Genomic DNA, 15,171 nt, shown 5'->3' with positions numbered 1-15,171 from the left:
TACTCCAGTGTCCTACTTCTCATGTGCACATGTTTAACTGTCTAAACTGGTGATGTGTATCTTTTTCTGTGCTAGATTTTTGTACCACTTTTAAATTATTCAACCATTTCCTTAACAGAATCAACCTGAGACGTGGGATTTACAGCAGGAAAAACAGGAGACAGGAGGATGCTGCAGACTGGTTCATGTGTCTTTGACGGAGGAGATACAGTTGTGCTGAGGAGAGGCTGAAAAGTTCACTCTGTCAGGGGAAGAGGACCAATAAACTGTGATTTCAACCATATAAAACTGCTTTACAGACTGGAGAAGATATTACTATGGAGGCTAGTTTGCAGAAAGCGAAGGCCTAAACTCAAATCTGAAATCTAAAGACCCCAAAAGTCAGTTGTTTGATTTTTTATTGTGTTTTCAACCTGTTTAAAATTTACTGGACAGGACAGAAGCAATGTGAAATGGGGATGAAGCTTGGGGCATTTAGTAAAATAGTTAAACACACACAGTGTAATAAAAATCACGGTGATTCATATTTGAGAAGATTTGGTGGTCATGTATAAAAATAAACCATCTCATTGAGTCTTGACATAGACAGAGCCAAAATCCCAACAGATGAACTAGACTTATTTTAACACTTTTTCTGTTAACTTTACCCAGTTCCTCCCAAGTTAAGATTTACATTTTTCCTTGGACTGTAGGACTCCTAAATGAACTCAAGACCAATCTGCCTATTCTTGTATGCTGTTGTCTTCCCACACTGAGAGTCTGTCTATCATATTTTCTACAGATGTTGTGTGTTTGGGTTTTTGTGGCAAAGCCGTGGGTGGCAGCTGGAAGTGGGATCAATCATTATTTAGTCTATTTCAAACCGAAATATGCCATATGTGTAAAATGTCCTAAACGTCAAATCTTCATTCTTTTTGCAATCTCAAAATAATAGTTTTGCATGATCTAACAATAAAACTATTTCTTGTGACTCATATAGCCCCTACAGTTTCCCCACACATGCTAATTGTTATTCCCAGAAGCTAATGATACATATTGTAGCTCCTAGCAGCACTGGCTAACACTCTTCTGTGGTTTAACCCATCTGTAGTTACTCAGGCAGGATGATTGATAATTGTGGTTAGAAAAAGGTTTAGGAAATCTCTCAGTTGGTGATGTTTACTGTAAGGAGGTGATGTAAGTGCAGTTGTGGGCACATGTTGTATGCAGGGCTCCATAAAGAAGCAATGTTCAGATTTATGTCTATTTTTAACTATTTAACTCTTGACTTCAAAGACACAAAGGGTTTTTTTCCAGCTGGATTAATCATATGTTTATGATGATGATATGTTTTGTATAATATTGTACAAGGAAAATAAGATTGAACTTTGTAGCCTATATTTATACATAATTCTACAGCAGTGTTTCTTTTACTTTTATTTTATCTTACAGAACGCTTTTACTATGCTAACCCGGGCACATAGGTAACCACAAACTTTAACTTCTTCAAACTGCATCTAATCTAAACTCTAATAACATGTGTTTAATGTAGCCTCATCCATTTTATTCTCTTGATATGTTTAATTTCAGGCTCCTCTTTTAGTGCTTTCCGGCTGGCTTTATTTGACAGTCTAAAGCTTCTCAGTATGACATCATGAGGAGGATGAAGTCTGTTTTTGTTAGTGTCATGGTGTCTCCTTGGAGGAGGCCAAGAATTAGACAATTACCATGACAACATGCATCTATTTATTGGTGGTTACGAGTGACTTGTGGATGACCTCTTACAAATAGTGTCAACTTGTGTTTCCTACTTGCTTATGTACACCTGTTCCTTAAAGCCATGGTGTAATCATGCCTGATAATTGTTTACCCATGATTTGGGAAGCTGACACTATCTGTTTAGTCACTACAGTTGAACTATGATCAGACAATAGTTATTGGTGGGAAAATCCAATGAAATTACTTCCTATTTTGTTTTATAGAGATGCACTGAGAGGAAGTGCAATGCTTGGTTTATGTGGATCTCTGCAAATCTTTAACAGAAGATGTAATTTAGGCCTATTAAAAATAGGTTATGGGCTTGTGTATCAACAGAAAAGCTTGATATTTTTTTATTTTCTATACTTATGTAGATTTGTGAAGCTGTAAGTCCAATGTCTTCACTTAACAAGAAGATTAAAGAAAGTGAACTATACAGGCTGAATAAACTTGCATTTTACATATAGGTAAATTTCAAATTTCATGCCCAACAAAAAGATTTGTATTAGTTTTCACTAACACTGCCTCTTTCCACCAGTCCAATAAAATAGAAGGCTTTGTAATGTTTTTTACAAGAAAAGGTTGGGACCAATGACCACTGCCCTGTTGCATTTTTTAGGTCATAGTGGTTACATCATATACAGTGGGGGTTCATGATTCATTGAGTCACTGCCCTTTTTTGTGACACATATTTGCTGAGTGTAACAATTGCCTGTGTCCAGCTGTAAGCCTCTTGTTTCTAAACAAATGTCTGAAACTGTTGTACTCACAGTACCCAGAAATAGCCCCACCTGCCCGGTCTCAGCTATCAGCTCCTGGGTCTGATATATATATATATATATATATATATATATATATATATATATATATATATATATATATATATATATATATATATATATATATATATATATATATATATATACACACATTTTCCAAACTTAAGACACACCCTTTGTCCAAAGAGGTAGTCTTTTACTTTTATTTATTTTGACTTATTTTCTTGATTAATTTGAATTCAGAGTTTGGTTACTCCATCCATCACAGGGAAACCTCAAAATAATTCATTTAGATGCTGACGTAAGTGAATGCAAGCGTAACCATCTGTGTGCCAGGTGCTGCCTACTCAGAGCGCTGTATTTGCTGACTTATCCTGTCTATTCTGGTCCTGAGTCTTTTTTAAGTGGTCTTTTAAGTGTATGAGGCTCCAATTATTTTACTCATGCTGTAATTCCCAACACTCTTGTCAATTTATTTCCTATTTTTGGTATCACAAAGCACAACTTGGTTGTTTGACATTGTCCAGGATTTGCTGTGGTGCTTTGATGGCCACCAGGCTTCAAAACAGAAAACTTGGAGCAAAACTTTGTGATTTATGATCCTACATAAATTTATATTTTTGGCAAATTAGATGCTTTGATCATCACTGTAACATCACTGTGTTGTCTCAGACCTATTTCACTATTGTGGTTCTAAAAATCTGGTTTGAGTATCACTGTTGCCACACCAGATTTTGACCAGTGCTGTGTTAGTCCATGTTTAGTCATTGATTGGGCCTGCTTTTGGTCTTGCTCCGGTTTAGTCCAGTTTCAAATTAGTTTTATTCCTGGTTCAGATCTGGTTTAATTCTGGTTTAGTCACTGAGGTTTTGATTTTGCCTGACTTGTTATAGTTCTAGTAGTGCTGATTCAGACCTGATTTAGGTAAATATTGGTTTAAACAAGGTGTACTTCTGGTTAAATCTAGTTTAGATGACAAAACAGTTTGACTGTGAGCATGATCAGCTTTTTCTTGAAGGTATTTCTCATAGATTGCAGAGTTTAGTATCATCATTCAATATGACTGTGTAATGAACAGTATGTTTGTATAACCACCATACAGAAAATCTAATTTCATAGAGCCACCAGTCCCATTCCTCTGAATCATTATGCAGCAACCAAACCTAATCCATTTTTAATCCATTCACCTCCTCCTTATCCACAGTCAGTGTGTCTGTATGAAGTGTAGCTGTAGTATGTATCCTTTTGGCCTTGTGTCCAGTGAGGAATTTAGCTGCTGTACTTTGCCCCCGCCCACTCCTCCTCGCACCCCACTGTCTGTCTGTCTGTCTGTGACTCAGTCCTGCTGGGACAGTGTCAAGAAAGGAGCACTGTGCAGACTGGGATTGATGGGAATACAATAGACTCAGTTATGAGGAGTAACAAGCACAGTTGAGGTAAGTTTAATGTCTGCCATATTTAATAATTGCATGATTGTTTTGTGCAGGTTGATGTGTTCTAACATGGCCAGACTTGGAATATGGAAAGATAATAATGTATGACTGTGCTGTGCTGTGTTGTGTTTCATGTGGACAATTGTCTCCTAAAATCAGATGTTTGTTCTTCACTTTGTAACCTCACTTGTCTAATGTGGTTGACATGTTTACTGTATTTATTTATGTACCAAGTGGTGTGCATTTTTGTGATCTTATGATTCTGTTGAACAAGATCAAAATTTGTTTTCAAACAGACTAATTAATGTTCAAATCAAATTGCATTCACTTCATCAGACATTAGTATTACTTGCAATAACAGTATAATCATCTGTGACATATTAGTTAGCTTGACAAAACATGTCTTACAAAACTTAAGCCACTCTACTTTGATAACATGTTTGGGCAATACCATGGTATATTCAACATTTTGTGTATTTTTCCATGTTTAAAATGTCTAATATATGTGTGCAGGCCAATCACTATACAAATCAAAATCTGACCAATCAAGCGTGTAGTCCACTTAAAACATGTCTCCTTATTCTGGTTGCCATCCAAAATAGTATTAGTAGTATAGTGTATTTTAACTAATAATGTAATTAGCCCGACTGAGTTGTATATGTAACTTCATGTGTGGTGAGTTTACCCTTTGCTCAGCTGCTGCTTTTGTCTGTCACTGTCTTTCTAAAATACCCTCTGCTCTGATAGGTCCTTGTATTTACCTCTTCTTCCAAAAAAGCACAAAAACACTGGTTGCAGCAGTGACAGTAGTTGTTAGAGAGCCCTACTGTACTTCTGATGACGGACCGGCCAATTTAGACTTCCCTCCCCTTTTCATCAAATTCTTGACAGACGGAGGCCCGAGTCATCGTCCCATCCGGTTTGGACTGTTGTGTGCAGCTGTCCTCCCTCCGTCCAAAATATTCAGCTGACCTTTGACCCCACATGAGCTACACTCCATCACTGTGGGGTACACTGGTTTATGGAAGATGATTTATTTCTTTTTCATTTTTTATTTTCAACATTTGTTTTCATTTCTAACCATATCCAGTCATCCATATTAGGAAGTTATATGTCTAAATGAAAGACAGTTGTTAATCTATAGAACAAGGTATAGGATGTTCAAATGTTCTATAGTAGGTTATTGACTTAGTATGTCACCATAGCTCCACTGTAATGTATGAATGTTGGAGAAGTGACACATACTTTATGTATAGCTACTATCAGTGCAGCAGTAACACAACAAATCAGAAATGAAAATTGCTGCCTGACTTTCCAAACTCTGCTGGCAATTTACTATTTATAATAGACAGATTCACAAATATAGCATATGGCCTATGTGTAATTGGTTTTCTTAATGGCCTCATTTAGACTTATTTACATGTAGGCATATACATGAATACCAGAATTCATGTTCTCCCATTCAATAAGTTTGTTTAAATTAGACTGCTCTGTTTTCCTGCGATGACAAATGTTTTTTCATGCTCATTAGTCTATTGCTAACTCTGTTCTTCCTTTAGCTCTTAGCATGGCTGTTAGGGCTTTAGCTCAAAATAGCCTCTTGTTGCTAATGTGTCCAGCTTGTAGTTTCACATCTAATTAGCACACTTGAAATACCATGATTCTAATAATAATAATAATGCATAGTAGAATATTCTTGGCCCTGGTTACAAACCATCATGGTGGGCCTGTACTGTTGCTCCCTATGATAAATGCACATTTCACACTTTTGAAGGGCTCCTTTCCTGTATAGGGCTCTGGGTAAACAAGTTCATTTTACCCTGTCCCAGTCCCAGTCAGGGACTTGCACCCAGGTCTCTACACTTGACGGTGATGAGCTTCTTCTGTAACACAGTTGGTCTGCCTGGCATTAACTGACGAAAGCGAGGCTACCAGTACAATCACTCACACATCGCATTCATACTTGGACAAGGTGGGTCTTTCCCCAGGACACAACAATAGTATGCACCGGAATCAAATAGATTTGTGTGACTTTTATTACACCATTTAATTATTTTTTTATTAAATAAGTAAATTTGGCACTTTATAAATTTCTTGTTTGAGACCAATCAATCCACAGTGTAATAACTTAATGTTAGTATGGTTGGCAACTTTGAAACTTCATTTTAGCATTTTCTAAGTAGCTAAGATTAGACCTTGGAGGAAGAATGAATTTGTAACATATGGTGAATATGGCTATAAAACAGCTGAAACCCCAGAGACATTTGAATCTACTGTCTTATACTGTTTATGTTTACTTAACGTGACGTCTTTTGTTAATGTTTGGGACAATGATTCTTAGCAACTGGATTTACAAAATATGTGTTTACACTTTTAATGGCTCTATGGCTCACATTAGTGTTTATTTCTGGCAGCGCTCTGTTCTGGTCGCCTCACAATGGGATGCTCTTATCCTGCATTAGTCTATTATACAATTATGGCTACAGTTGTATAACGCTAAAGGCAGGTAAATGGCACATTAAGTGCAATTATGGAAAACTACAGTGGAAAAAATAAATAAGTTGTGACTTCAGGGACTTACACGCCACTTTTAGACTTTTAGCATTGCTTATTTTAGTTTGTATTCATGAGAAAATAGAATCCTGATCTATTCTATATCTTCAGTGTCTGTGTTATGGAAAATAAAGTTGCTTCCTATTGCATTTAGGTAGTTTTGTTGGTTTATTGTTGTTTGTAATTAGGGATAAAGAAATCCAAGATGCAGTGACCGCTTTTTGACCAATGGTACTATGCTTGACTTTTGCGGTCCATATAATGTGGAAGTAAAAACAGAGAAAAGAAATGACCATTTTTAGGAAGTTTCCAGTTTACTTGATTTTATATTCAACAAAAAGCAGGAACTATAAAGACACTTGAATAAATGTTCAATTATAATGAACTCATGCCACTTCACTTATCTTGCCTGGGTTTTTGAATGTAAATGGGCCAACACTTGATTTCTTAAGTTTCCAGTTAATTTTAAAGTACTTGACTAAACTGCAGATTGGAGATGGCCTCCACCTTTGGTATCATGAGTTGTTAGTTCTTTTCCTTTCTTCCCACAGTGCCTTTCTCTTTGCTTAGGACTGGAACAGTTTGGGTCTGTGGTGAAACTGAGCTTTTTGCTTCATAAGATTTTCCATCAACAGCAGCAAATAACAAACAGGGTCAAGCGAGGAGAGCAAGGGCGGGAGCACGCATGGCGTAGTCCAGGGCAATGATAGGTTTAGGATTTGTGGCTTTTACAGAGAATTTTGGTGGAGTATCCGAGGAAGATGAAGATGAGACTCTTCTTGGTAGGAACTTAGCATCATCTGCCCACAATTGTTTCTAATAGGCATCTCATATGCAAGTTTTATACAGAGAAATGGTCACAGGGCGTAGCTGTACTATAGACCCTATGGCTTGATTGTGAATGAGCATTATCAAATCAAATTGTGGGATTGCGTTTAAGAGCATTTCTGTTTATTGCAGCTTACATACTGTGCTGACACTTTAACCACTCTTATTGGGCAGCCATCTTCATGCTCTGATTGACAGGTGGATGTAGCCAATAACAGTGAAGTATGAACTGTTAGCTGGTAGCACTGTATCTCTAATAAAAGGGAAGAATTGATAAAAAAAAAAAAAAGTGTAACTTATAGGATCTTTTTTTTTCTTTTCCTTATAGTTCAGCATTTACTTGCACTTTTCTGTTTAGGGCATTTAGCCCTAACGTGCTATTAGTAAGTGTGACAGGAAAGAGTGAGGTTTGTTCTTTTGTTGGTTATATTTCATAATTGTATTGTATTAGAAGGAAATGGGTGGCATTAATAAATTCAGCCAAGAAATGTTCCCTAACTGTGCTTCCTCTGCAAATGAGCTATTGATGGTTGAGTTACTTCTCCGTCTGGACTCTTTGTTACTCAAGATTTTCAAGTGTATTCCAGCTTTGCATTCAGTTTGCACTATAAAGAATCCCATATGGTAAAAAAAACCCCAAAAAAACCCAAAACTAAACCAGCTCAATAGATAACATATATATATATATATATATATATATATATATATATATATATATATATATATATATATATATATATATATATATATATATATATATATATATATATATATATATATATATATATATGTGTGTGTGTGTGTGTGTGTGTGTGTGTGTGTGTGTGTGTGTGTGTGTGTGTGGGGGGGTGTGTGTGTGTGTGTGTGGGGGTGTGTGTGTGGGTGGGGGTGTGTGTGTGTGTGTATATATATATGTATATATATATATGTATATATATATATATGTGTGTGTGTGTGTATATATATGTATGTATATATGTATATGTGTGTATATGTATATGTGTGTATATATATGTATATATATATATATACACATTATTTTTTACAATTATTTTTTTACATTCTGGCAACCACGCTTTATTATCAAAAAATGCATACTTTGGATTCAGCACATTCCTCACAAATTAGATGTAACAAACTATCTCTAAATAAGTGTATGCAGTAATTTGACATAATTGGCGATCATTAAAGTTGATTAATAATGGGTTTTATTGCAGTGCTTATTAGTCTGTTCTTCTCAGTTTATGCTCTGTCAAACCTCAGAAGTGCAAGAACTGGCTTTCATCAAACTGAGCTATTTTACATTTCCAATGTAGTGACCCTGCTGCTCTGGGCCTTCTACAGTGAGGGAGGCCTCGTAAAACAATGAGACAAGGGAATGAAAAAGTACTCAAAAATGCAAACAAAAGCTTGCTTATTGGTGTGTATTTAAAGATGCAATAAACTTGTGTTAGTATTTTAGTGTTTAGTGTTAGAACTAGAGTAGCTGGTAAATGGTCACATTTATATAGTGCTTTTCTACTTTCAGGACACTCAAAGCGTGTAACAAGCGCAAACCACTCACCCATTCAGACACACATTCATACACCTGTGTTTGCAGACACTGGGGGCGGGTGAGTGTTTTTTGAGTGTCTTGCCCAAGGATACAATGACAGCATTTATCTGAAGTCACACCGCTAACCTTCAGATGAGAGGACAATCACTCTACCAACTGAGCTACTGTCTTCTTTAGTTTACGATACTTTTCCCGGTGCTCAATTACATTATAGGCAACAATCATCAAAACATTTAAAGCTTACAAAACAGATGTATAATTCAATATTCACAGTTTTAAATGGAGTCTAAAACTTGACACAGCATTTGAATCTGTTTTTCAACTCTGGAGTAGAGTGAAACAAAATTTATTGCATTATTCACATAAGATTCTCATTCAACTTCAAACTGTTGCCCGCTGAAATTGATAAAACAAGAGGAGTCCCGAGTTTCCCAGGAACCTTCACAGCAGACATGGCAGCCTCCCAGTCCAGTTGTTTTCTTTTTTCTCTTGTCTGGCTGTAATCCACACAAAAGGATGTCAAAACCACATGGATATATTGGTTTGCTCAAACAATAAACCTCTTTTTACTTTGAAATATTGAAACACTGTCAGATTGAAGTTTGTGGTGACTGTGAGGTCTGGGGACATAAATGACAGAAGGGACAATTTCCATAAAACAGTTAATAGATAATTTTTTTAGTAATTGTTATAGATAACATTATTTAGCGTCTCAATTGGCCTAAATACTAATAACTGTAACAGATTTGTGAATGGTTTGACTAAAAAGGCTCATCCATCCTGCATTAGTGTTGTCAAATTTCAAATTCAATTTCAATACAAAAGAATACACTCAATACTCGATTCAGATTTCAATACCACAATGATCATTTAACTCTCCTTTTTAGACAATAGAATGTAATTTTCCACACAAAGTAATATTGTTTAAAAGAGTATCTCGTTTTGATACTAGTTTTAGTATGGCTTAGTATAGTTTTAGTATCGCTTAGTATCTGATTTTTGATACTTTTGAGAACCCTACTGTGTTATAAGATTTTAACCTTCAACTTTAATGCCATTATACACGTTCAACAAAGTGCAGTTACCACAAAAGTTACTATAATTTCCCCCGTGTTCCTCAGACTTCCAGCTTTTTCATTTTTTTCTCTGTCTGGGTTTTATGTTTGAAGTCTTGACAGGTTCCTGGATACAGTCTCGGGTCTTCAACTGTTTCCCATCATTGAGCACACATCAGCGTCTGGCTGCGTGATAGAGCTCGCCGGGTTTCCGCACTTTCACTTCAACACTTGATAACACACAGGAAGTGCCCTGGAGTGATGCATTGTGCCAGAGGGGTTAGCGGTAAAGCCTAACCTCTCACCTCTGCTTATCAAACGTAGTAGTAAAGTGTCTCTTTGGTAACAGCTTGTAATTTCTCTGTCTGGAAAAGAACACTGACTTATTGGTTATTTTTACAGTCACAATTTTAAAGCAGCACAAGAAGATAAAAATGTAACCAGGACTAAATAGAACAAAAAAGACTAAAATCATAGAAGGCGTTGCGGGTTACTACATGTGGAGACCGGGTGGACAGAGAGTAGCAGATGTTTTCAGCAGGCCATGAGAGTGGCCCACAGGATCCTGAGCGACCCCTCTCATGTTATGTACCATCAGGGAGCAGGATGTGCTGTGTGCGCCTTAGAACACAGAGGAGGAAGGCCACCTTTGTCCCTTCAGGCATTCAGTTCCTCAACTCTGACCATTCCCCAGCACTTCTCAGCACTTTAACATGAGCTCTATTGTATGAATGTTATGATTTTTTGTATAACTTTATTATGTAATTCAGATACTGTCCATGCCTTTTAATACCCCCCAGGTATAAATAAAGTGTTTGAATATGAATATAAATATTTTAGACTGCATCAGGAAAAAAAGATGAAAGATGGAAGGTTTTACTGCCATATAATATTGAATTACAATATACTATATACTGTGTAAAATAATGAATGTAAGTTTTGCTTTAGGGATAAGAGATCTCAACTTGCATTTTGGTTCACGTGACCTAAAAATGTCAAAATAATTTTAGGTGATGATATTTTCTGGATTTTTTGAGGAAGAAGGGTTTCCTAGCTGAGAGCTGAGACAGACAGAACAGCTGCTCTTTATGGGAATTTTGGGAATCTCTGCCCTTCTTCTTGTCATTGGAAAGGTTCAGAGGTGAACATGGAAACATGTAGGAGAGTGTTGTGTGTCATCGGGGTAACTAGATATCTCAGAAAAGCGGAAAAGTTTATTGTGGCAGCTTAAATATACAGCAATGAATATATTATATTTTTTTTATTATATATTTCTAAACTCTATACTGGACCAATGCAACACAAGGCTAAAGAATTCTAGTTTTCCTGGCTCTGACAATGTCTGAATGTCTCTCCCCACTGTTCACCCCATTTCACGCTGTTGTTTTCCACCAAAAACTACAGCCAAAGACTCATATAGCACCTTTCAAGATCAATATTACTTACCCTGCTGTTATCTAGTCTAGACAATATTTTTATTTGGCTCAAAGCAAAGACTATTACATCAATCCTAAATGATGTGTAAATCATTTGAAGTCATCTTAAAACTAGCATAAATTGTGAGTGTAAGTCATCAGTATGCTTTCTACAAAGTGTCTCTACTATATCGTCAGTTGAACTGTAATCCTTAAGCCACTTTGTATTTGATCTAGTTATTGATGTGGTCTGACTGCTCCAAGGTTTGTGTTAATCTCGAGGCTCTGAGGACTAAAGAGAGTGGAACCATTTCACCAGACAATGATAGATAGAAGGGTGTGTCATCTTTTCCCCATAATTCTTTGCCTCGTCACTACCTTCACAACCTCTGGGGGTGACGATTGACTCATACGACACAAATAAAATATGCAGAAGAAGCCACAGGGAGTTGTCACAGCTTGAATATTGGGTGGTGAACTGGCGTCTGGTAAAATATTGTTGTCATTGCCCTTGCGTGTCAGATACATTTTGATGGAGACATAATTCTTAGTAATGACATGGTATCATAACTTGAGTAAAGGGTGGGAGCTTACGGGAAAATATGTTTCATTTGGCAAGATGTTAGTCTAACCCTAATGATAATGGGGAAAAAAAAAAATATTAAGATTACTGTCTGTAACCTTTGGTACAATGGAGTGAAAAAAACAAAACACGAAATTGTCTTATTGTTCTTAAGTGTAATTAATGTAAAAAAAAAAAAAAAAAAAAGATGTATTCAAGACCATATTAGCCTTAATGATATTTGAAGTCGGTGTTTATATCCAGGTGAAAAGATCTTTAATAAGTATCTAAACCTTGGCATATTAATGGAACATTTTGGCAGTACAAGTTGTCAAATTAGGGACAAAATAATAGTTAGTCATTATTCCAAACACACCTGGAGCAAGGGTATAAATGCTGATGTGAATATAGGATAAAATATTCACATCAGCATTTACACCCTTGCTATCTGTCAGTCCATTATTTTCCAGTGTGATACAAAACATAAAGATTATTTCAAAAAATAGTGAAGTTTGAAAATGTCTATCCTTGTGTCCTCTTGTGTTGTCTTGCTCAGGTGGTTCTGTGAGGGCCGTGAGCTGCACAGTTCTCCAGACATCCAGATCCTGAGAGATGGAGACCTGCACACGCTGGTGATCAACGAGGCCTTTGAAGACGACACGGGACGCTACACCTGTGTGGCCTCCAACAGCCTAGGAGCAGACAACACCTCTGCAGAAGTCTACATAGAAGGTAAGTGGGTTCAATCAGACACTTTGCACCTTGGTGGGTAATCCTGTTGTGTTAATCTGTAATATCCAATGAGTATTTTTGTTACATGTTTCTTTAAATAGTGACTGTAAATGAGAGACTACCCAAAATTGACATCTACCATAATTTTCCTATTGTATATTTACATTCTATGTTCTAGATTATATGGCCATTTAATAGGTACCAAGTTTTTACCTAAGATATATTACTATAACTTTAAATAAAAAAAATGTGAGCAATGTAGGCTTTTAAAGTTATCTGTATTCTATTCTATCTCTTCTCATCTCACAACGCACTAGAAACTGCTGCTCATATTATATTTTCTTCATTATTTAAGACATTTCCATACCAGAAAATACCTGTCCCTTAAATCCATTATGATGTTTCGACAATCTTCAACATGTTTGGAAAAAATCTATGAATCTCATTTTCATTTAGTGCTTGACAAAAGGCCATTGAATGCTCATATTGGACCATTAGACTATTTATTGTCTGAAATGTAACTTTCTCCCATTTGCAGGAGCTTCATCGACAGATTCGGAGGGAGAGGGTGCGTCCAAGTCCAAATCTGGAGCTATGCCTCTGTACGTGTGTTTCAGTTTGACCTCATGATCTTTGACCCCTGAACACATGAACAGATTAAAACCAGCAGGTTGACTGCCTGTTCAGATTTAACTGCAGCCTTAAAAAGCTTCCTAAAGACCCATAACTTTTAACCAGTGCCCCAGTTTACATAAAGCAGGGTTAATATGCACTCCTGTTTCCATTTGTTTTAGTTTTTTTTACCTTTTCCCCACTTTCCTCTTCGACAGGTAGTCTGTGTCTTTAGTTGAAAGCAAAAACAAATTAGGTATAAAGACAGAAAACTGGCTTCTGTTTTCCTCTGTGTCTAAATTGTGTACTTCAGTAAACAAATGTGTATTTAAACCATTTTAAATAATCGACTTTTGTTGTGCAATACATTGTCCACCCAGTTCGCTGTTTGCCAAATATTTAGATTTTTTATCTTGCTACAGTTTCTGGACAACTTCCTAGTTCACTTTGTGTTTACTCACACAAGCCAAGACCTGACTGATATCATCTTAATTGCTACTGACAATTTATTTTAATATTAGAATCCTCTGTAACATAAAAAAATATAATTTGAGGTTTTTGCTTTTGAATGCTGAAAATGTGTTTTTGTTTATATTCAGAGTTCAGAAGAAGACAACCTCTATGTCCCTGACGATACGGTCCTCCTCACCCAAAACAACAGAGGTCCTGCCACGCCGCACTACTCTGGTCCAGGCCCTGGCTCAGCCCCCACCTAGGGTAGCTCAACACTACCATACAACAATGGAGAATAACTTTGTTCAGAGAGTTCAAATAATGAATGTTTATTACAGACGCAGAGCCCTGTGTCATCACTGTACACGGTGGATGTGTCAGGACCCCCTATATTTACAAAGGTATGTTAGAGGAATGCATATTTATCTTTGCATGACCAGCCAGTCCCCTCTACACATGGACCATTGAGGGTGAAAATCCTTCATCCTAACTTGGGATGGTCCAACCACAGCTGCTGATTTGTAGCACATGTCTCTCAAATGTGGAATATGTCTCCTTTCGAAAATTCTTGTATCATTCAGAACATAATATATAATTTCTTTAACCTGCGATTAATAAAAGTCCTCTGGGTTATTTTTTCCCATTTTTAAACATGTTTGTTTTTACCTGAATGGAGAATGCATCTCTTTGACTGGCTACTCTGCCTGTCAATCACACCCTCTGGAAATGGAGAGACAGGATACAGTTCCAGACCCACTCATCTTTGCAAAGTTTTGTCAAAGTGTGTGGTTCTGGCTGGCCAGGTAATATGTACATTTGGTTACATTGTTTACAAAAAAAAACAAAACAAAGTATGTCCTTCAGTAAAATTGTAAAAAGGTTACACATGAAACTAACCAAAGCTCATCTGATTATCATACTGCAAATTGAATTTCTTGTAGCAATAGTTACATCCCATTATCTAAGCCTGCTAATCACACTTGACCTCTATTTACTGTAATAATTCCAAATCATGCCAAATATACTATTTTGAGGTCTTAAAAAACTGCACTACTGTTGTATGGACTTCAAACTACAGAATTGTACTAACTTCTAAAATTTTGTAGTGGCTTTAGTACCATTCATAGTGGTTTATAGACACATAACCTAGATTCTCGTCACAGCACGCAGCTCTGTGGCTTTCAGCAGTGGGGGTCATATAAAACACATCCTCCGCAGCCTCTCTCTCCACTCTTCTCTTCCCTCCCCTCTTCTACCCCTTTTCTCCCCACTCTCCTCTCTTCTCTCCCTCCTCTTCTGCCTCGAGCCATAGCTCTACTAAAGTCCGGACTGGGAGACAGGCCGTGAGAGAGCTTCAAACACCCCCTTCCAAAAACCACAGGGGTCGGCTCTTTTTTCACTCTCATCCAGCCCGTCAGACCCTAAATCATTTTCCAGCTCATTAAAGAATGGCCATT

The 15,171-nt window shown here is 36.8% G+C and overlaps 1 protein-coding gene across 3 annotated transcripts in view; it reads left to right on the top strand.

Annotated features, from left to right (window-relative positions):
- Positions 1-15,171, top strand: part of palld (palladin, cytoskeletal associated protein) — a 60,561-nt gene that overhangs the window by 8,911 nt on the left and 36,479 nt on the right. For all 3 annotated transcript variants that reach the window (XM_055221179.1, XM_033964748.2, XM_055221178.1), the window contains exons 3-6: positions 12,474-12,649; positions 13,188-13,251; positions 13,861-13,978; positions 14,053-14,115. In XM_055221179.1, coding sequence (XP_055077154.1) covers positions 12,474-12,649; positions 13,188-13,251; positions 13,861-13,978; positions 14,053-14,115 — 421 coding nt within the window. The remainder of the gene's footprint in view (positions 1-12,473; positions 12,650-13,187; positions 13,252-13,860; positions 13,979-14,052; positions 14,116-15,171) is intronic.

This window comes from Periophthalmus magnuspinnatus, chromosome 4, assembly GCF_009829125.3.
Source record: "Periophthalmus magnuspinnatus isolate fPerMag1 chromosome 4, fPerMag1.2.pri, whole genome shotgun sequence".
NCBI classification, from domain to species: domain Eukaryota; kingdom Metazoa; phylum Chordata; class Actinopteri; order Gobiiformes; family Gobiidae; genus Periophthalmus; species Periophthalmus magnuspinnatus.
Note: the sequence above shows the minus strand (reverse complement) of the source record. Positions and strands in the feature narration are given on the sequence as shown.